The following is a 22,030-nucleotide window of genomic DNA, read 5'->3' as shown; positions in this document are numbered from 1 at the left end:
AGGACCACACAGATTTTGAGAGGAAACCCGCTGTCGCCACTTCATGGGCTACTCTTCCGATTAGCAGCAAGGGATCTTTTATTTGCGCTTCCCACAGGCAGGATAGCACAAACCATGGCCTTTGTTGAACCAGTTATGGATCACTGGTCGGTGCAAGTGGTTTTCACCTACCCACTGAGCCTTGCGGAGCACTCATTCAGGGTTTGAAGTCGGTATCTGGATTAAAACCTCATGCCTCGACTGGGATCCGAACCCAGTACCTACCAGCATGTAAACCGATGGCCTAACCACGACGCCACCGAGGCCGTTCTTACCGTCAGAGAACTTACGCTAGGTTATATGAAGTCAGACATATTATTATGGTTAAGGAAAACAGAGATAATAAGAGAGAAAACCCACTACCACCACTCTATGGGCTACTGTTTTTCAATTAGCAGAGGGATGTTATATATGCACCTTCCCACAGACAGGATAGTACATACCACGGCCTTTGTTACACAAGTCGTGGAGCACTGACCGGAACGAGAAATTGCCCAATAGGCTCACCGACGGGGATCGATCCTAACATTTTAAGATAATTCCTATAAACTATATGTTTATTTTAATGTAAACTGACGTGGTTACTTATTATATGATAAACTACGAAGTAGATCTCTTAAAATCAAAACGTTTTATATGTAAAACGGAGAGAAATTAAATTATCCATTGTAGGATCATATCTTCCCAAAACTATATTACAAAATAATGATTTTCCAACTACTGCCAGTACATTTGTAAATATTTACAAAATAAAAATGTTCCAACTAAAAAAAGGCATACACAATATTTCAGTATTAAAATATTGAATGACTGTTAAGATGATGTCGACCAGCAGAGAAGTATAAACGAGTGTAAACAGTTAAAGTTTGTTTTGGTTAACGACACCACTGATTTATTAATCATCGGCCATTGGATGTCAAAGATTTGGTCATTTTTTACTCATAGTCTTAAACAAAACCCTTAACATTTTTTCATTAGCACAACGGATATTTTATATGCACTTTCCCACAGACAGGACAGCACATACCACGGCATTTGATATACAAGTCGTGGGGCAATGGCTGGAAGGAGAAATAGCCCAGTCGGTCCATCGAGGAGAATCGATTCTAGATCGACCGCGCTTCAGTCGAGTGCTTTACCTACTGGCGATATAATTGAATCGGGTCTTATATTGTCCTACTACTCGCTTGAATTGCATTGCTGCCGAATGAACTACTATTAAAAAATAGTATTAAATTAGCATTTTTAATGATGAAGGGTTATGGCTGGAGAAATAACTAGGTATTTACTTCCTTTTGAAACATAATGGATACTGAAGACAAGAAGTGCGTGGTTTTGATCTTGTGTATGAACACATAAAAAACCCCAGATTAATTAGAGAATAATACATGAGTGCCCGTTAGATACCATTTATCTCACGAGTTGTTTTAAAATGTATTTAATGAGCGAAAGCGAGTTTGATACATTTTTAAACAACGAGTTGCGAGATAAATGGTATCTAACGGACACGAATGTATTATTCTATTTCTTACATATCATCAAAAACCAGGTTTTAAGCACATTTTAACATCTTTATTGACTGAAAGATATTTACAGCCGTTTGCACTTGTAGCCGACTTACGTGTCACAGACACATGGTTGCCAGGTTAATTATACGTAACAGTGTAATCGATTTCCACCGTGCTGGGTTTTTTTTTTAGTGCAGCCAGTCTTGATATTGTTAACACACATACGTGTGTTAACAACTATGTGTTATTAAAAATATCGCATGATTTTCTCACCAACGGGTGTGTAAGAATATAAATTAATGGTCGGCGCTGATGTTTATCTTGGATCTAGAACAAATCGCATATTAGCATTCGGAGACTGACACAGAACTAGCGCAGTGTTTTCGTCTGGCTCTTCCTCACCGCCAGACGGCGCTACGTAAAGTCCGCCTTTATGGAGGATGAACTGGTTCTTCTTGTCGTATGAAAACCAGGCAGCCTCTGTTCTTTCTTCCCTCAACACAAGTTCCGTTTCCTCTATCGGCGTCTGCTTACCTCGGAATGGGTGCACAACCATACGGCTGGACACATGTTCGATATACCCGTATTCGCATTCCTCTGCTATGAACCGGAAACAGTGAATGTCCCCATGAAGAACCAGTCGGGTGTTTTCGCTGGGAGAGTCCGATCCTTCAAATGGATGCACGTACAGTCCACTTGTTCGATGCCGGATCATGGCTTTGGTCCCAGTTGGGATCGACTCTTGCTGACCCATAATACTAGGGAAAGGAAATAAAACAAAAGTTAAAGTTTGTTTTGTTTAAAGGGACATTCCTGATTTTTCTGCATTGTAAGATGTTTCCGACTAATACAATATTTCTACAATAAAAGTTATATATTAAATATATTTTATTGTTTAGAATATCAGTGTCTGTACATTCGATGTGTTTCTGGTCCTCATAATATTTGTAAGTAGCCCAAATTAGATTTGGTATCCCAATAATTTCGTACGTACGAAAAAATATATATTTAGGGACTAAAATCAAGCTTGACCTCGTACAACCGTTATGACGATCAGAAACACGTTTAATATATAGTCACTATTATTTTATTTAGACAAATATATTTAACGTGATTACAGTTATTAAAAAGTCTTTGTTGATTAACATCATCTTAACAATCGCCTAAAACTCAGGAATGTCCCTTTAACAACATAAAAGCATATTGATTTTATTAACCACCGGGGTATTGAATATCAGAAGCTACATTTTTCCATTAGTAGCAAGCAATATTTATATTCACCATCTCACAGACATGATAACACATACCACGGCCTTTGATATACCAGTTGTAGTTCACATGGCTGGAACGAGAAATTGCCTAATGGGTCATCGACGGGGATCGATCCTAGACCGATCACGCTACAGGCAAGTGCTTTATCTCTGGATTACGTTCATAAAACAGGAATAGTTAATTATTGAAGTTATTTATGTAAATTACTGAATGATTGAATATATATCAACAATAAATTTGTGTTCGACCCATCCACCCAATCCCTCCGCCAGGTAGGGTCTCCACGGGTACCCGAGTACTCGGGCACGGGCCGAGTCTAGGAAGACTCGAGTCTGTTCACAGGACTCGAGGACCCGTACAAGGAAGATCACTCTCATTTAATTATATTGTTTACGTCATTTTATCATATGCTTGCCTCCGGTTACATTATAGAAATATAAGACGCTCCCTCGAATGTGTGGAATGCAATACAATGGCATGATTTGGCATCCATGTTCAGCGCTGCAATTAAGATGCATAACACTGTTTTACTTTATTCCTTACTCTTATTATCATCTAGTGCAAGTGCCGGGTACTCGGGTCCGGGTCGAGTTTGACACTAAAGTACTCGAGTCCAATATACACACAGCAATTAGTAAGACTCAGAATCATCAAATTGGCCGAACCAATCTTTTTGGGTTCTTTGTTGGAGGATCAGAACACAATTTTTTGTCCCACAACCAAAAAGAAACTCAATCGGGGACTTGTACAAGTGAGCCACCAAACCATAACCATTCACAAATATGCTGGTCAATGTTTATTCACAGAGCCGGTTTATCCTAGTAGCACATGTAGCACGTGCTACGTTCCCGCGCTTCAGGGGACCCGCGGTGATGTGTACATTTATTTTCCCCAGGTCATTTTTCCCCTTTCCCAGAGGGAGTTGCAAAATATATATTCTGGGAAGGGGACCCGCTGTTATTTGTGCTACAGGCCCCGCGAATCCTTAAACCGACTCATTGTTAATAAGCCATTAGATGTATAAGTCATTCTAACATTTTTAATGTAGAAAAAAAGGTATTTATTTTCGATACACCAGCACTGTTGACAGTAACCATCATGTCAGAATAAATATCCATTTAAGAAAAGATACCCATTGCCTAGTTATTCATTGTAATTTATAGCAAGGGATCTTTTATATACACTGGCTCACAGGTTTCGATATAATAGCCATTAAAGTACGAATTTGAAAGAAAAAGGACGACATATCGGCAGATTTAAAACTATGGTTATTTCATGTCTAAACGTATACTTATTCTGACACTTGGATTATTCTTACTAAATAAAAAAACATATTTATATTCACGTTGAATGAGACAGGACAGCACGTACCACGGTATTTCACGCACCAGACGTGGTGTACTGATTAGAACAGGGAAAATGGAAAGATCTCAGGTGAACGTTCCATCTACTAAACCCTAACAGCCTGAATCAGGCCCGTAGAAACTGGGAGGGTGGCAGGGGGCTTGTGAAAATGTACTCCTTTGTTTCTTTTCTTTTCTTTTTTGGTTTTATATAAATAGAGAATACTACATTCATGAGTGGCCGTTAGATACCATTTATCTTACGACGAGTTGTTTTATAACGAGTTGTAAGATAAGTGGTACCCAACGGACACGAATGTTCTATTCTATTTCTTAGATATCCTGTTTTAAACAGTTTTAAAATAAATATAAAAAGGCTTTTCCAACGAAAACCTATTTACGGCTCTTGCGCTCATAGTTAAATTGTGCGTCACAGACAAGTCAATTTCAGGTTAACTTACAAGTACGTCACGGAGTGATCGATTCGACCGGGGTTTGTTTTTGTTTTTTTTATCATTGTATGGTATGGAATCAGTAACCTGGGCTGCGTTCAACCAGACCGAGCGGAAAAACGTCTGCTAGACTGGTTTATGCGCTTCACGGTAAACCAAATGGCCACGTTGGGAACCAATCAAATAGTTCGCGAACGTTACCGAAACGTTTGCTGGCTTAACTTGGGGCGTTATCTTTAAAATGTTAAAGGAGACCGGACACCAAAAGACATGTAGTGTGTAATGGATTAAAGGGACATTCCTGACTTTTCTGCATTGTAAGATGTTTCCGACTAATAAGATATTTCTACGATTAAATTTACATATCAAATATATTTTCTTGTTTAGAATATCAGTATGTGTATATTCAATGTTTTTCTGGTCGTCTTAATATTTGTAAGAAGCCCAAACTGGATTTCGTCTTCAAATAATTTCGTACGTACGAAAAACATATTTTATGAAATAAAATGAAATTTAGCGTAGTACAAATATTAGCACGATCAGAAACACGTTTAATATACAGTCACTAATATTTTATGCAGAAAAATATATTTGCTATGTCATTACAGTCGCTAAAAAGTATCTTGTAGTCAATAACATCTTTAAAATTGCAGAAAACTCAGGAATGTCCCTTTAAGTTATCGTCAAAGACTGCATTACTCTAACGCCCGGCTCTCTGCGAGACACCGGTCAGCTGCACGTCTTAGGTTTGGGGTAAAAACAGAAGTGGGCGGGATTATGCATATATCTGAACGAAAGCGAGGCAATACGTCATCGGTGAGAGTTACCAAGCAATACCGGTACACGTGTTGATTCTTTGGTTGTGCCTATTAGTCGTCTGGTTTTTTTGTTGGTTTTTTGTCTCCAGGTTTATCGGAAATTTAATTTACAAGATAATTAGTGTTATTATATACTGTCGACGTAATTATATGATGGTTAACTGCGCAGTGTTTAACTGCAACAGTAACAGCAATACATCCCAAGAAACGGCCAACATCATGGTTTCGATTTCCAAAAAAACGAAAGTTGTTTTAAAACATGGACGCATTATTGTCGTCAAACGGGCTTTACACCAACTGAATACTGCAGGTTATGGTACATTTACAATGTGAAAATTAAAACAAGTATGTACTCAAGATATATAAAGGTATATTTAAACTTCACATTTATTTACCTATAATTACCAAATTAATTTTCACCGACAGCCCATAACGACTCCATACTAACGTCTCTTGATCTAGTTGGTTTGTTAACCTAATAACAAAACACCTTCAAAACGTGAATTATTACGTTAGTTAACAATGTTTATAGTCAGTTCAGTATAATATATTTATTGTCATTAAAATTAAAATGCTAACACTTTGGCAGAAACAACATATATATTGTGGCCAGAAGGAATGATGGTTAATTAGTTTTAAAGCTAATGTCGATTATTAAAGCATAATAAAATTATACTTTTCAATGCTTTCTGTATGTCATATTAAAAATACTCTACACCAAATAATTATTTTAATACCTAACCTGGGTTTTTGCCAGAGGGTGGGGAGGGTAAACTTACATGTATGTACTAAAAAATCTCAGAAATTAATGTGTATATATATATATAATGTTTTATTTTTTCGATAGATTATAGTAACATAATTGCTGTTTAAAATGTATAAAAGTGCATGAAATAAAATGTTCAATAAAAAAAAAGACATTTCAAACCTATAACCACCCAATATATTCCAATTTAGTTTTTACAGGAACGACTTGGGGGGGGGGGGGGGGCAATGACGGACCGGGTATAAACTCTACATCAGATTTTGGTTACAATGGCAAAATTTAATGTAATAAAGAAAAGCTCACAAGTGGAGAGCACACCCCCCAGTTCCTACGGGCCTGTTTTATTACGTACCCTCAAATTATTTTCTGGCAGAAAACCTGGTACCTTTGGCAGAGGTTGAAACAATTGGTCGTCTAATTTTCGACTGTTACCATAAAATAATATAATTAATCACTTTTGGTATCTAGCAATTTAAACCAAAATTAACAATAGTTACCACATGGAATAAGCATCATATATTATTTTGGTTTACCTGTAATATATTTTCATCAGGACTTCCTTCTTCCTCCATGAATGATTAAAGAAAATAACACTGGATATATTGTAAATTTTTTAAAAAAAAATTCAATATATAACAAATGTGTTTTATGTCAATACGTGGAGCAAATTACCTGAAACAGTTGGTTTGAAATCATGATTACAAAATCCTAAAGATAAAAGGAACTGGCTCCTAACCTCACCCTCTACATAGTATCTACATTTGTATAGGCCTGTAGGAACGATATTTGAAGTGGGGGGAGGGGGGAGGTGGAATACAGTCTCTAGTGAGATCTTTATATCATCTTTATTTATGCAAAGTAGTGAAAACTTAAAACATACATTTTCACCTAGGCCCGCCCCTCCCCAGTTCCTACGGGTCTGTTGTATTTTATATTAATAAATGCAAAGACTACATAATAATATTGTCGATAAGACATATTAGTTGTAAAGTGACTGTCAGTATGTGGCAACAGTATAATATTTTCCAACATTTCTGTGTTTCTGTACCCGGCTGTGGACAGTTTCAGCAGACTGGTAACACATTTTCTTAATAATTAAAAATACACGGTTTAACCAAACACATTAAAACTTGGAGGGTAACTAGTTAAGAGAACAAAGTTTTTTGTTAAATTATTATATCTTGTTTTGGTGAGGAGGGGACGCTTTTTGCAAATTTGCGAAATCGGCCTATGGAATATCCACTGACGTGTCATATTACATCTATGCTGAACAAGATTTATGATGAAATATTATAAAATTTTGTGTGCTTTTTTTCTAATTAGGTCCATTTGCTTCAGTTTACATTAAAAATGTCATAAAAAATTATGTTTAAACAAATGCTTGTATGCTAGTCTATGACCGTGTGGCTTCCTCGTCTTCGTCGGCAGTTGATTCATCCGAATTTTCGTCCGGTCTCCTTTAACAATTATGGGTTATCAAAAATAACGAATGATGTTCTCACCAACGGGTGTGTAAGAAAAAAAATATAATATATGGCTTATTCCCTTTACCCCCACCCCCACCAGAGGCTATGACTGATTAGAGATTGTGACCCCCGTCCATTCAGAGTGTTCCAATGGGCCTGTGTAGTAAAGAGAAAATAAAACGAGCCTTATTGAGGGCAATAGATCCTCTGATAGCGATCATAACCGTCCAAATGTTCGTCTAAAGTTTGTTTTGTTTAACGACACCACTGGAGCACATTGATTAATTAATTTTTTGGCTATTGGATGTCAAACATTTGGTAATTGTGACTCACAGTCATCAGAGGAAACCCACTACATTTTTCCTAATGCAGCAAGGGATCTTTTATATGCACTTTCCCACAGAGAGGAAAGCACATAATACGGCCTTTGACTAGTTGTGGAGCACTGGTTAGAACGAGAAAAAACCCAATCAGTTGAATGGATCCACCGAGGTAATTCGATCCTGCGACACAAGCACCTCAGGTGAGCGCTCAACCTACTGAGCATACCAAAACTAACCTAGCACGTCTCAATACACAGCGATCTTAGATACACGTACATATATGTTGTACACAATAGATCTGTATCCATGAATAAATGAATGAATGAATAAATGTTTAACGACACCCCAGCCTATCGGCTATTGGGTTGTATCCAATAAATATACTAGTTTCTGAAAACATACTCACTTATCGGCATAGATGTAACTGGCAAGTCACATCAGTGAAAATGATCCTGTAAATCGTTGGTCAAATAGTTTCTGCTTTTGTAAAGAGTGGGTCTATTTCCGTGTTATCGATCGATCGACTATAATATAAACAGACGTAGACGTGTTGGTGCATGCAAACGTAACACGGAGGTGTAGGTTAGTTCTTTTCTGTGATAATCTGCATAACACGTCAATAGTACACCTATATTGGAGGGAATAGATAAATAAAACAATACGCTAGAGTAATCACCAACAGCTTTAAATACCAACTACATCATAAGCCTTCGCTCGAATTGTCTTCAATATATCCGATGTTTTGATCACTTGTAAACGAATATGTGCGCATACGGTGTTAATAAATATGTTTATATGCATGTCAACGTTTACTTTCTACGGTACTAAGTGTGCAGAAGTAATGTTGGTTTTTTTTATCGAAAACATCGCTTGCATATTAGTAAAATTGTTATGTATGCCATGCTAGTTATTGATCTAAGCGAATCTAGCCATGTTGACACCGTTGCTATGGCTGTAGAAATCAACACAACGGTGATACACTAGTTCTGAACATACGTTAGAGGCCGCCTAAAGTCCTAATCAAAATTATATCCAGTCGTGTTTTTACATGATCCATGAAAATTCTTGGAAAAGAAACGTGAAAACAAAATGAGCGTGTTTACGACGTATTGCTTGTATACAGACATAAAAAGCATCAAGAAGTTGCCCTTTATAGTTGAAAAGGTTTTATTTAAAACTGTTTCTTCGTTTTTTTTAATGATTACATACGAACTTCGAAACAAACATTAGCTATTATTTGGAAGATGCGATTACAACAGCCAGGTACAATACATTTAAGTCCCAGTCTTAAGTCTTCAAGGGGTTGGAATCACTTCGATTCCATCCTGAACTTGTGTTGAAATTCTCAAGATGCCGAATTTTATCGCAAATTTAAAATTTACTTATCTGCGATATTTATTTGTTTACAGCTCTTTACACTATTTTGTTAAACGACATCACAAGAGCATAATGATTAATCATCGGCTACTGGATATCAAACATTTGTTAATCCCGACTTGCAGTCATCAGAGAAAATCAGCCTCATTTTTCAATTAGCAGCAAGGGATCTTTTATATGCACATTCCCCAGACAGGAAATCACATACCACGGTCTTCGACTAGTTGTGATGCCGTTTTAATTGAACTCTTCAATTTGTATATTGATTTTGATCATCATTCATTTATTCATTTGTTGGGACACCATACACCTAATTGTGTTTTGGGCTGGGGTGCCGTTAAACATTCATTCATAGGAAACATCCCCTGTGGAATTGGGAAGATGTGCCTACGATAGATGTTCTTCAAACTTCAGTCGAAGCTCGTGTCAAATGGTTAATTTCAAGCTGCTGATTGGAATCGATTTTGTATACAATAGTTATTTTTTAATTTTCTATATTTATTTGGTAGCTTCTTAAGAATATGAAAATATTTCATAATGTTATATAAAAGACAACTTTTTAATGTTTATTATATGGTTTATGTAGAGTGACTGGACATTTTTTTCACCCCATAATCTTCATGAATTATATTAATAAGCAAAAAAGAGAAGTTGTTAATAAGTTGGTTTTTTTTATTGTAGCCAACAATAATCAAATAATGCAAAAATATAATGGTAAAAAATTATAATTAAAAAATCCATTTGTTCAACCCAAAATCAGACACAAGCCATACACAAGCATTGTGATTTTCAATATTCAGCCAACCTAAATATGAAGAGTTCAGGCGCAAAACGCGACATAAACAATTTTGTTTCTAGTTGTTATTTAAAGCCATTATTGTACGTCAGTAAGGGCTAATCGTAGGCCCGCTGATTTACTGTAAAACGTGATTGATCCTTACGAAATTGTATTGGGTAAATCCTTTTTTTTTTTTTTTATCAAAACGTGATATACACCAATTAATTTTTTATTTTTTTTACTGAAAATGAAAAATGGATGTATCGCATTTTGCGCCTGAACTCTTCATATATATATATATATATATATACACACGTGTGTGTGTGTGTGTGTCATATATATATATTTATATATATATATATATATATATATATATATATATATATATATATATATCATGTATAATGAACAAAAAATAAATCGGAATCAATTAATAATGTCTTTAATTCTTTAACTGTTGTAAAACATTGTAAAATATCCATTCATACACAGTAGTCTGAACTGGATGATTCTTTATATAAAAAAATAATTGGTTCAGAGTGTTATGAGAAATATAAAAATAAACAAGTATGTATTACAAAAATCTGGCACTAAGTACAGTTCAATACATTTTCAAGTGCAGTGGTACTAAAATTAACAACGCAGTACTGACCTCATTATCTACAATGCAGACCCATAGCAAGTGAGGTGGGAGGAGGTAAATGTTTTTTGAGACCCAAAACCTTTACCTTTTTTGTCCTACTGCATATATAAACCAAAACAAATCTACTCGCCACCCCAACCCACCAATAATAGCATGTGCTCCTTCCCCTATTTCATGTATACTGTTCCTACAGGCCTGCATTGTAGTCACTCTCACACAAATACATTAAATAACAAGAATTCTGCAGAATTAAATGTTTTGCCTACCATAAACTTATTCCGTGTGGCTCTCAGTCGCATTCATAGATGTTCATTTCTATGAATGTAAAAATAAAATAATTTAATTAACAAATCTTAAAAACAGGCAAATGCAATGAAATGAATGTTCATAGATGCAACTATGAACCAAATTTCAAAAATCAAAAATGTAAATAAATACAAAATACTATACCAGTTTTCACTAGATATAATTTTTACTTAACAAGTGAACTTCAAATGTTAGTATCTGACCGAACAAAAGTGAGGTCATATAGCACAACAAATTCACGAGTTTCATACAAATGTTATCTAGTAAAACTGAATGTAGTAACTAGTATTTTACTTGTTACCTACCATCAAATTACAACTACTTCCAACATTACTAAACAAGATATGTGAATGCACATAGCTAAGACAAGGGGGAAATGCTGTCACTCAACTGAATGACATTATTTAGCCACTAATACAAAATGTCGGCAAAGTTTCAGATTGCTGGACATCATCTGAGAGCATATAAAAGTGTAAATTTTCAAATGGCATGCTCCCAAGCCATTTAACAGATTCACTCTCTCAGTGTTATACTAAACATTCAACATCCAACTCTTGAGCACTGAGCATCTTGCACACACCTGTTTAAAATCCCTGTATATTTCCCTTTCAAAAACACACTAATTTTAACAAAAATATTTACATTCAACAGTACAAAAATCTGAATGAGAGAATGAGTGAATAACACACCAGCACAAATAATAACATATCTGTTGGATGTCAATGACAAAAATAATTAATGAATGTTTAACAAAGCAACACCACAGCACGAAAAATATATCAGCTATTGGGTCAAACAAAGGTAAATGCATTTATAAATGAAGTCATAATCAACATGAATATAAAGTTAATTTAAAACACAGTAAATAACTGTGCCAAAAATACAAATATCACAGATAATTCAATTTAAAATTTGGAAAAAAAATCTGTATCACAAAGAAACTGTAACAAAAGTTCAAGATTAAATCGAAATGATTCCATCACATTTCTTCAACCAAAAATATATTTTTTTAGTTTCCTTCAGATGACTGCACTCCACCAAAATGTGACACACCATAAATAAAAAATTAATTATGCATATTAGTACAGAGTTTGCACATGAAAATAATAAACATCTACACATGTATATTAACATGTGAACATTAGTTATTACACAAACCTTAAACTTCATAAGTGCAACATTTTCACAAGACAATCTCTTTTTCTGTCCCCATCTTCTAAAACTTGTAGGCCTACATATATTTAACCAACCTTTTTATTTTGTTTTACAAGTATTAAGTATAACCCTCTCTCCCTAAGTATATGGTTTGTATGGTCATGAAAATGTTGATAATTGTAAACACTACATATACAGAGAATAACTAGTTTATGGTGTCGAATATCTGCTTTATCCTGTGAAGGTAAGAATAGGAAATTCCCATAAAGTTAATTTCTCATTTGGCCTGAACAGGATAAAGGTCATCTTTATTCTACAGGGCCCCATTCCACGACGCGATCTTAGACCTAAGATCACCGTAACTGCACAGCTAACATATTTAACATAGTTAAGGTGATCTTAGCGCTAAGATCGCTTTGTGGAACGGGGCCCTGACCATAAAAATTAAGGGGAAAAGCTATTATTTTTGTTATTTCAACTACACTGTATCATGACCTAAAGGTCAAATGAGCGATTTTGTAATGTCAAGTCATATCTTGCTACTATATGTATATGACTTTGCTTTATCCACCAACGTAATCTGTCAACAGAATCGGTGGTTGCAGGATAAATAATATTACATTAGGTTTATTTAGGAGAAAAAAAAACATACATTATAGAAATATACATTTTCTGGAACTGTTAAACTTAACATAATTTATGGCATGTTCAAGAGGGTGAGAGATTGCGATCACTCCCTAGACAGGATTTTGCTTCTAACTTTAGATGAATGTAATATTAAAAAAACATGATGGTATCAGACAAAACTGTTTTTACATGCCCACCATCCTGTAAATGCCAATGGTTTGGTTTTTATTAAAATCAAAACACCCCCCACCCCCCCCAAGAAAAAACCTTAAAATATAAAACATACAAAACAGTACAATGTCAATGGAAAAGAAAAACATGTCATTCCTTCCTACTTTGTCCAGGTGAGGAAAAAAAATAATCACTTAACGAGCTCCAATAATTCTTCATATCACATTATTGCACACCCACCTAAATGGAACGGTAATTTTGACATAATTTTGTCTCTGTTGAAATCATGTCAAGAAATCATGAAAACTGTGTATAGTTCTACAGACAATTCAGTGAATGCTTCATCTTTCCTAAATATATCCTTATTAAGCTTGAAGGTGCATCCAATGATGTGGATCTCAAGATTCTTCTTCTTACTTCACTTCTATGGAAAAGCAACCTGTAAAAAAAAAGCTGAATAACTTATTTTTTAAGTGGAAAGATCTGTACAAGATGCTTGCATATTTCTTTATAATTAACAGATATTCTTTTGGAAAACACAACTAACTAATGAAAAAAGTAAAGTCAGTGCACCATATAAAGTTACTGTGAGAAATATCTTATTTAATATTGATAATCAGTTTCATAAGCAGTTTTTGCTTTCCATCTTAAAGCAACTATTCAAATTAAGAAATTAGTCCCAACTACTAATATTGATACATCTTCTCTTTTTTTTCTATAAAAAGCCAAAGAGTGAAAAAATTAATAGTTTAATAAATTTAAATAAAATTCGAGTAAAGTTTTATATCAACACAAATGCTTCTAAATTTCTTGCATCTAATTTAAGATTAAAATGTCAGACGCAAAGATTGTTTCTAATTCCATAACACAAATTTCGAGTCTTGACAGCAACATCTACAGACCAAACTACATGCTGTTTGTGTGAATGATACTTTATTGAAGCCTTGAGACTAGACTTAATCACGGGGCTACAGGGCACAATATTTACTCTTAGTGTCATTCCGTTTGCATGTCGGTTCTCATGAATCAACAATCACATAGTGAACTATTACTCCTTGTGATTGATGTTCATTAAACACTTTCAATATTTAAAAACAATTTCTTTTTTTTCTACTTTTTATATGTATGTTGCTTACAAATTACACTTTCAGCTAAAATTATGGTCATCAAAGTGTAAAGGATTAGTACAATTCATCTAACTGAACAATTGGTTACCTGGGTAACAACCATTTGAAATGACTTCGGTTTAAGCAAGATTCTGAAATATTGTTCCCTGGGCTAGTACATGTTTTTAGTCCCCCATATATTCCGTTAAACTGTTTGGACATGTCAAATGAAGTAGAATGAAAGAATATTTAATGAAGTCTCTATATGACAAAAACAAAACCCCAACATATCTCATAATCTTTTGGGAGTCAGGAAACGGTAGACATATAACCACATACCTATGCTATAGCTGTCTATGTGGTAGTGCAGTCTGTTGCTGTCAGTTGCTGAACTGGTTGATGAAAAACCTCTGGCATGTCCTTTATGTATGGCTCAAAATAACTGTTTTGCAGGTTGTATAATCAGCTAGATAAAAGAGGTAAGTAAATCAATAGTAGAGAAAAGCATCAGACCAGACTTGATACAAGACATGGATACTCAATCAAGAATGTCTTCATTTTGTGTTTCAACAAAGGTAATTTGATAATTACGTGACAAATATATCTAATTTTTAATAATCACAAAAATACTGCATATTTAGTCTTATGTACTTCTCAGCTGATGCAAATGAAATTATGATCAGTACCAGAATATACTACTGCAAAATGCATGTTAAAAGATTCCATATTAAAACAATGTTTCAAACAAAATATTTGTAAAACTTCAGTATTGCATCAGTGGCTGACAATACATAGTTCTTAGTTAAAATTGATTAAAACCATATTTTATTGCATGAACAACAAAACGATTGGGCACAAGTTTGCCAACTTACAATGTACTAGGCCTTCTATATAAACAGTTAAAATACAGGCAGAATTACAGATGTAATACATATCCACAATACCTTGTCAATTCCTGCATATTGCTTTTCTGAGTAGGCACCTATTTAATAGAAATCCGCATGTCTCAATGCCCTTCATCAACAACTGAAATTAAAGGAAGGGACAATCAAGGCACTTGACCTGGTATGCATATTCAATGATATATAATTCACATTATTGCTTAATATCAACAAGTATAATCGTATAGTTAATTAATAAAACGGTTAAATGTGACGGCTATTAGATATAACGGGCGCAGCCATTTTGTTTCATCCCAGTGAATACGCCCTCTGGCGAGCTGGTGGTTACGTAATACCTAACGTGTCACGTCGGGAATTAATCTTCGAACTGAAGAAACAAAACATACCTGAATTTTGCGGATGCATCGCAATATTCTGTAATAATAGTCATCCCAGTAATCCAGCAACAACTAGATATTATGTTTAATACAAAATAAACCACCACTGTCAAAATAACTGTATTATGGTTTGAACATAAATTAGCCCACGTACTGAAATAATAATCGAAGTGTTTTCTTAGTTAATTGGTCTTTTCTTTCCATGGCCTGAACCTGTGGTTCCTGATTGGCAGGTGTATAATTAGACGGTCCCCAGACACTGTCTAGACACACTAAAAAGATGTGCCTCTTTTATTAAGATCACAGGGTATTGTGTGTTAACCGTACGGACACCCCTCTGAACTGTAATCGATCAGCCGTCCTGCTTTCTTACTGTAAGTAATTCTGTAAAACCCTTGATTAAGTAGACTTTCCCATCTAAAATCACAAAACTGACCAATTACGTAGTACCAAAGAAAAGAAAATTATCACTTGGGTATCGCGAGTGGTAATTTTTTTGCTCGAACGTAGAGTACCAATAGGCTTAATAATATGCTTTTTTTTTCTTTGGATTTTTAAAAAAAGAAAAAAATGCTACAACTCCATTTCGTTTTATTGATGCAAATTGAAATATATTTAGCTAAATTTATAGTTTATTATACTATCAAGTCATTTATGTTCTTTTACAAGTCAGGTTGATGAAAGCGAAGCGCCTTGTGGTAAATTATAGCGTTTGTTTACACTGTGCATAGAGCAGATGGACGGAGCTGACGTCACTTCGCCCCAAGCTATACCACCGGACGTCACAAAAACGAAACAAAATGGCTGCCCCCAATTAGCAGGAATAATCATGTTTTTTTATTAACTCTAAAATTATGCATTTTTCATTTGTTGAAGTGTCAGCATGTGTTGGTGGTCCGGGTATGCATCTTTCCAACACACAAATCTCTTGTTTGAGTTTACTCTACGTTTAATGGATCATTAATATTAATAATTAAAATGTACTCCATATTGGTCATTGTTGACAGATTCTAGGTAATTTCAATATAACAAACACTACTGGTATTACTGGTATGTGCATTTTATTTGTATCTCATTTAACAATTTCTTATTCAACAGTAAGTGGGTGGTTCAATTATCAACACCAATGCAATGTGGATAGGGTGTTTTAAATATACAATTAACTTTATGGAAATAAAGAAAGAATGCAATTCCTGAAACCACACAATTCCTAAAATATTTAGCCCCGATTTTATACCTGTAAGGAATATATTTAATCAAATTCTTCTTTTATTGTCAGAAACATCTATAAAATTAATTTGATGTATTTAAACTGAAAAAAAACAACCCCAAACTCATTTAATTAAAACAACTTCCCCAAAATGTGAAATTATACAGTTAATTTCTTGAGATCATAAAATTACCATAATGTGATAAATTGAAAAAAAGAGAGAAGTTTTTACCACTTTCATTTTTGTGGAATATAGTTTTATGCAAGTACTTACATAGTTAGTGATGACCGACAGCCTCAGTAGGTGACCAGTGAGCTAGCTTCAGTTGACAGCAGATTTGCACACCTTCAGATATCCATACTGAACACACAATCTGAACAGCTCGTTTATCATATTAGAAGACATTTCAGCAGTCACAGCACAGCACATTTGTGATTTAACTATCCATTTCAGAAAACCCCCCACCCCACATCCTTGTCCTTGAATCCTGAATGATTGATTGGTTAATGACACCCCAGCATGAACAACAGCTATTGGGTGTCAAACAAACAGTATTGAATCATGTCCATACTGTTCAAATTTCTTTACTTTTAACTGCATAATGTATTTACAGCTATACACACATTCACATAATATATTCCATTGCTTGATATGAATCTTTGTACATAAACAAAATGACACGTTCTCAACACATTCACTGAATTCAGGTCACTGTTGTATCGTGATGTGCACACACATGTATGCGTCAGTTTTTGAGAAACTCATGTTTGTATCACACTGCCAGGAGCACCACACAGTTGAAACATTATTATTTAATGCTTTACAGGACCGGTACAAACCCTGTTAATGTTACAGGTATCTCACTAAAAAAAATCATTGTTTTCTAAACAGTAATTAAATTAAATTAAGATGAAAAATACATGAGGTTAAAAAGGTAAAATTTCCAAAACAGATGACGTATGGATGCGAGGATAACTCATTGCATCCCAGCACAAATAAAAATGGTGGCTATTGGGTGTTAAAACAAATACATGAAAAATAAATGTTAAAGAATCAATATAAAAATTATACAATTAATTATGAAACAGTTAAAAAAAGCAAGAAAAAAAAAGCAGTTAATATTTAGTGACGCCCCAGGCCTGGTTGTTATAAAAGGTTATAAAAGACACAAAGACTATTGAGTGAGACTAACGTCATGTCAACGCCATACACATAGCATGCATATGATAATCATTTGACATCGAGCCTGGACTATAAAAGTTTTAAAAGCACGGGCCCTGAACAAACAGTCAAATCAGCCCATAAAACTTTAATTTTTACATGTAAACTGGGATCTACATTTAATACACATTCTATTACCCATTAAATAAAATAAAAAATAAAAATACAATATTGAAAAAATAATAAAATGGGCTCACTAGGTAAAATCCTAAAATAGTTTTCAGTCTAAAAACTAAGGCCAGTAGTTTTGACAAGCTATTTGGAAATGTATATTCATACATGAAAGTTATATATGGCAGCTTTTCATTTCCTGCTGGTTTATACACTAGACTACTGGTAGTACCGACTATATTTTCAAAAAGTGCATCTAAGTAAATACAGTTTTAGATGCCATTAAAATGCATAAAATTGTCAGGGTGTCACGAAAGGCCAATGCATTGATATTACTACCAACGACACAATACACAATGCCATTGCTTTTGTTATCTATTCAAATTTGACCAGTTATAGATTCTCATTTCATTTTTCTAACACATGAAAGACAATGAAATGGACAGACTGTATCTGCAGCTCAGAATTTCTGCCAGAAGGTACAGAGGGTAAAGTTATGTGCCCTAAAATCTTGCAAATAAATGGTTATAAATGTTGTAACTTTTAGAAAGATTACACATGCATAGTAAAAGAACTGCTGTTTCATATATGGCAAAGTGCATGAAATGTAATGTCGAATAGAGGCACTTAATTGGTCTTATTTTCTGGCAGAAAGCATGCAGTGCTTCTCTCAATATGTCAATGCTGTGGTATTTTTACGTTAAACCTGTTTAATCAGTGTTTCACTTTTGTCATATTTATAGGATATTAAATGAGCTTTCATGTTGCATCATGTTTATGTTCAGAGTGAAATAATTTTTAATTGTCACAAGCTTTAGCAAGTGAGAATGAAAACTTATTTCACAGGGGACATAAACATTATATGAAATAGTAGCGAGTTTAATATCCTATTTATTATCCATAATTGATCTTAATTAAGATCACAACTCATTTGGTTGACGTTCCTACAAGGAAAAACCACAAAAACAGATGATCTATGGATGTGAGGATAATTCATTGCATCCCAGCACAAATAAAAATGGGTGTTAAAACAAATACATGAAAAATAAATGTTAAAGAATCAATATAAAAATTATACAGTTAATTATCAAACAGTTAAAACAAAAATCATTTCATCTAGTTTTACAGAGAAACAGCATGAATCATGAATCATAGTATGTATTGTATCATGAGTATGTATTGTGATACATACCATATCATGAACTACATGTAGGTCAATCGTGACACCTCCAGAAAAGGGAGAATGTCTAAAGTTACTAATTTGCCACATTTATGTCCATGTATATGAAGGTAATAAAAAATATTTGAAGATCGTCTGTTATTTCTTTTACGTTCATCGGGGTATGAACAAAAAAAATCATCCGCAAATTTTGTGAATCAATGAAGCCGTTCTCACCAGTTTGTGGACGATTTTTTTTTATTTCATACCCAGATGAATGTAAAATAAATAACAAACAATACTTATAATTAAATTTGAATCATACAGGCTAATAACAACACTAAAACATCATACTTTAATTGAATTATTTTTTATCCATCAACAGCAACACTCAATAACACAACTTGCCCCATATAAAATGACGTCATCAGATGACATTCCCTGACGACGTAATTTTTACATTCATCGAAAAATGAACAAACTCCCTTTGCTACGTCTGGACCAATGGGATGACGTTACGTTGTAATGAATGTAACAGAAATTTAATTATAACTGATTGCTTGTACAACCTCATTAACAATACGCAATAATTTATTAAAAAGGTTTTTTTTTAAATGAACACGTTTCCCTAGTTGTGCATTAATGCGTACAAGATTAGACCCCACTCCCTGCCTCAACAAAACAAACCAACCCTCCAAAAATACATGTACAGCTATACAAAAAAAAAGAAAGTAAATAAAAAAAATTAAAAATCTCTTTAAAAGAAAATTATATATACATGTATATAATTATATATATATAGTTATTTTAAAGCATATATATGTTCAAAAAGCACAAAGACAAAGCCTAAGTTCCTAGTTGTGTATAGGAACTAGCATCTGCAAGTAAGACGTCTGAATAGCAAATGAAGACAATTTGCTCAAGGCCCCATCAACAGACAAACTGATGACCAGGAACCTCGGCCAGGATTCAGAAGTAACAATTTTTGACTTTTTCAAATTCAAACTAATCCGCAACCTCGGTGTGGACCCTTTTCAGGGTCCCATCTGAAGTTTGAGAATGTTTTTACCCATATTGTAGAGTCATGAAATCATCACAGTGAGGTTACATCATGTACAGAGGCCTCATAAGGAAAGAATTTCAGGTCAAAGATGACTGGAAAAAAACATTAAAATAAAATAATAAAACAATAATACTGGGAAAATGGACATACCTAGATTCATAATAAAATGCAAAGAATATCAACTAGTTGACAACATACATGTTTGTTGCTGCATAAAATGTACTGTTTACAAAGGTACAGATTAAACAAAAAGGATATGGATTAAAAAAAAGTGTGTATACATCATTATAGAACAGAGATTAAACAAAAAAAAATGAAAAACAATGTATATGTACATCACTGGAGAAAGGGATGAAGCATAAATTAACAGATTGAAAAACATGTATGTACATGTATATTTTACCATATCATTTTATTTTTCTGTTGTAGTTGCTTTTTTGTTTAGTTTTTTTACCTTGTAATAACTGGATTTTGAAATTTAATCAAACATTATGCTGTAAACTTTTTCAATGTTAAAAAAACAACATCTACAACAAATAAAATAGTTTTATTTTCAGATTTAATGATACATTACACGTCAACGGAAGGATACGGGTTAAAATTGATGGAATTTTTTTTTTTTTTTTTTTAATCCTTGTGATCCTAGTTAAAGGAAATAAAACTGAGTTTAACATCCAAAAGGAAAATCCTCCCCCATCATCAAATAATATAAATCCATGGCAAAACTAATTATATTTCCAGATGTTAGAAGTAAAAAAAACCCACTATCACCACCACAAAATAAATCTGAAGAAAAAAATGCATATATTCAAAAGTTTACCATCTTGTGTTGTGCATGCATACATCTATTGTAGGCAATGGACCATGTGTGGATTATGCTGCATCAAAGATAGCCTTGTTCAGAAGTAGTTACCATACAACTAAGGCCTATGGTAAAGGCAATAAAGACTGAAAGCAAGTGTTGCTTTTTTGGATGCTGAAGATTTAAGGATGGACAATTAGGCCATGATGGAAGTAACTCGCCATTTTGAGCCAAATGTGACTTATTCATTGTGGGGGCAATAATATTAGTTTGACAACTTTCCCAATGGATTGTTTTTATAGAACAGAAAATGAAACAGCATGATGTTGCTGTGGGATATATAATATGCTAAGCAAAGAAATGCCATGAACAGACTAAGAAAATAATTCACAAGAAAAGGTCATTTCAGTACCTTTGAATTATCCTTATGAATACACCAATTAAAAAGTACTTTTTTTTCAGACCCGTATCATCGCAACTATATAATTTCAGACAGAAATTACGAAGTCTGTTTTTCTTAAACGCAGGTGTTTAAAACATTAAAAATACATGTAATTACACACGCGCAAGTCAAAAACAGGCTTTGTAAATTTGGCCTGATATGTCAGATATTAAAATTAGATTGCAGATAGTGCAATGAGTTTTAATATACATGTACCAGCATGTAATAAACATGTACAAGTTAACATGTAATTATATTTGGTCATTCTGGTGTATGTGTATCACTATGGACACTGTTCACAATAATCACCTAGTAGCCAATGGTGATCACATTTGTGAGTAGGCACCTGGAAGAACATAGTGTTACACAGTGGGACAATGCTGGAGCATAAACCTTTTGCCCTGCAACACATCCAAGGGCCAAGAATAAAAGCTGTTAAAACCAGACCCCACAGGATCCCAAACAGTAGCTTTCAATAGTGAACAGTTGTAGACTTTTATAAACTGTTTTCCAAATGATGTCGAAATAAAGTCAGAATTAATAGCACCCTAACGAGTCCTGCCATTGGTTTTAAACCCAACAGAAGACTCAA

General features: G+C 34.1%; 1 protein-coding gene and 1 long non-coding RNA gene across 3 annotated transcripts; both read right to left on the bottom strand.

Annotated features, from left to right (window-relative positions):
* Positions 1-1,596: 1,596 nt before the first annotated feature.
* LOC121375949 (lectin-like) lies at positions 1,597-8,769 on the bottom strand. Of its 2 annotated transcripts, none has more exons than XM_041503681.1 (2): positions 8,394-8,769; positions 1,597-2,305 (listed from the first exon to the last, which is right to left on the bottom strand). In XM_041503681.1, the coding sequence occupies exon 2, from the start codon at positions 2,299-2,301 to the stop codon at positions 1,864-1,866; it is 438 nt and encodes a 145-aa protein (XP_041359615.1). In that variant the 5' UTR covers positions 2,302-2,305; positions 8,394-8,769; the 3' UTR covers positions 1,597-1,863. The 2 variants fall into 2 exon arrangements, with proteins under 2 accessions (XP_041359615.1, XP_041359616.1); XM_041503682.1 differs by lacking the exon at positions 8,394-8,769 and adding an exon at positions 3,363-3,474.
* A 1,799-nt stretch (positions 8,770-10,568) lies between these two features.
* Positions 10,569-21,000, bottom strand: LOC121376314. Its single transcript, XR_005958432.1, has 4 exons — positions 16,914-21,000; positions 15,095-15,176; positions 14,490-14,616; positions 10,569-13,483 (listed from the first exon to the last, which is right to left on the bottom strand). It is a non-coding gene; the product is annotated as an uncharacterized LOC121376314 (long non-coding RNA).
* Between the last annotated feature and the right edge of the window lie 1,030 nt (positions 21,001-22,030).

The sequence above is a fragment of the Gigantopelta aegis genome, chromosome 6 (assembly GCF_016097555.1).
Source record: "Gigantopelta aegis isolate Gae_Host chromosome 6, Gae_host_genome, whole genome shotgun sequence".
NCBI classification, from domain to species: Eukaryota; Metazoa; Mollusca; class Gastropoda; order Neomphalida; family Peltospiridae; genus Gigantopelta; species Gigantopelta aegis.
The sequence above is the reverse complement of the archived record's forward strand: the minus strand, read 5'-3'. Positions and strand labels throughout refer to the sequence as shown.

Excerpts from the sequence above, each read along its gene's own strand:
- LOC121375949 (XM_041503681.1), bottom strand. The coding sequence starts at position 2,301 with ATGGGTCAGCAAGAGTCGATCCCAACTGGGACCAAAGCCATGATCCGG.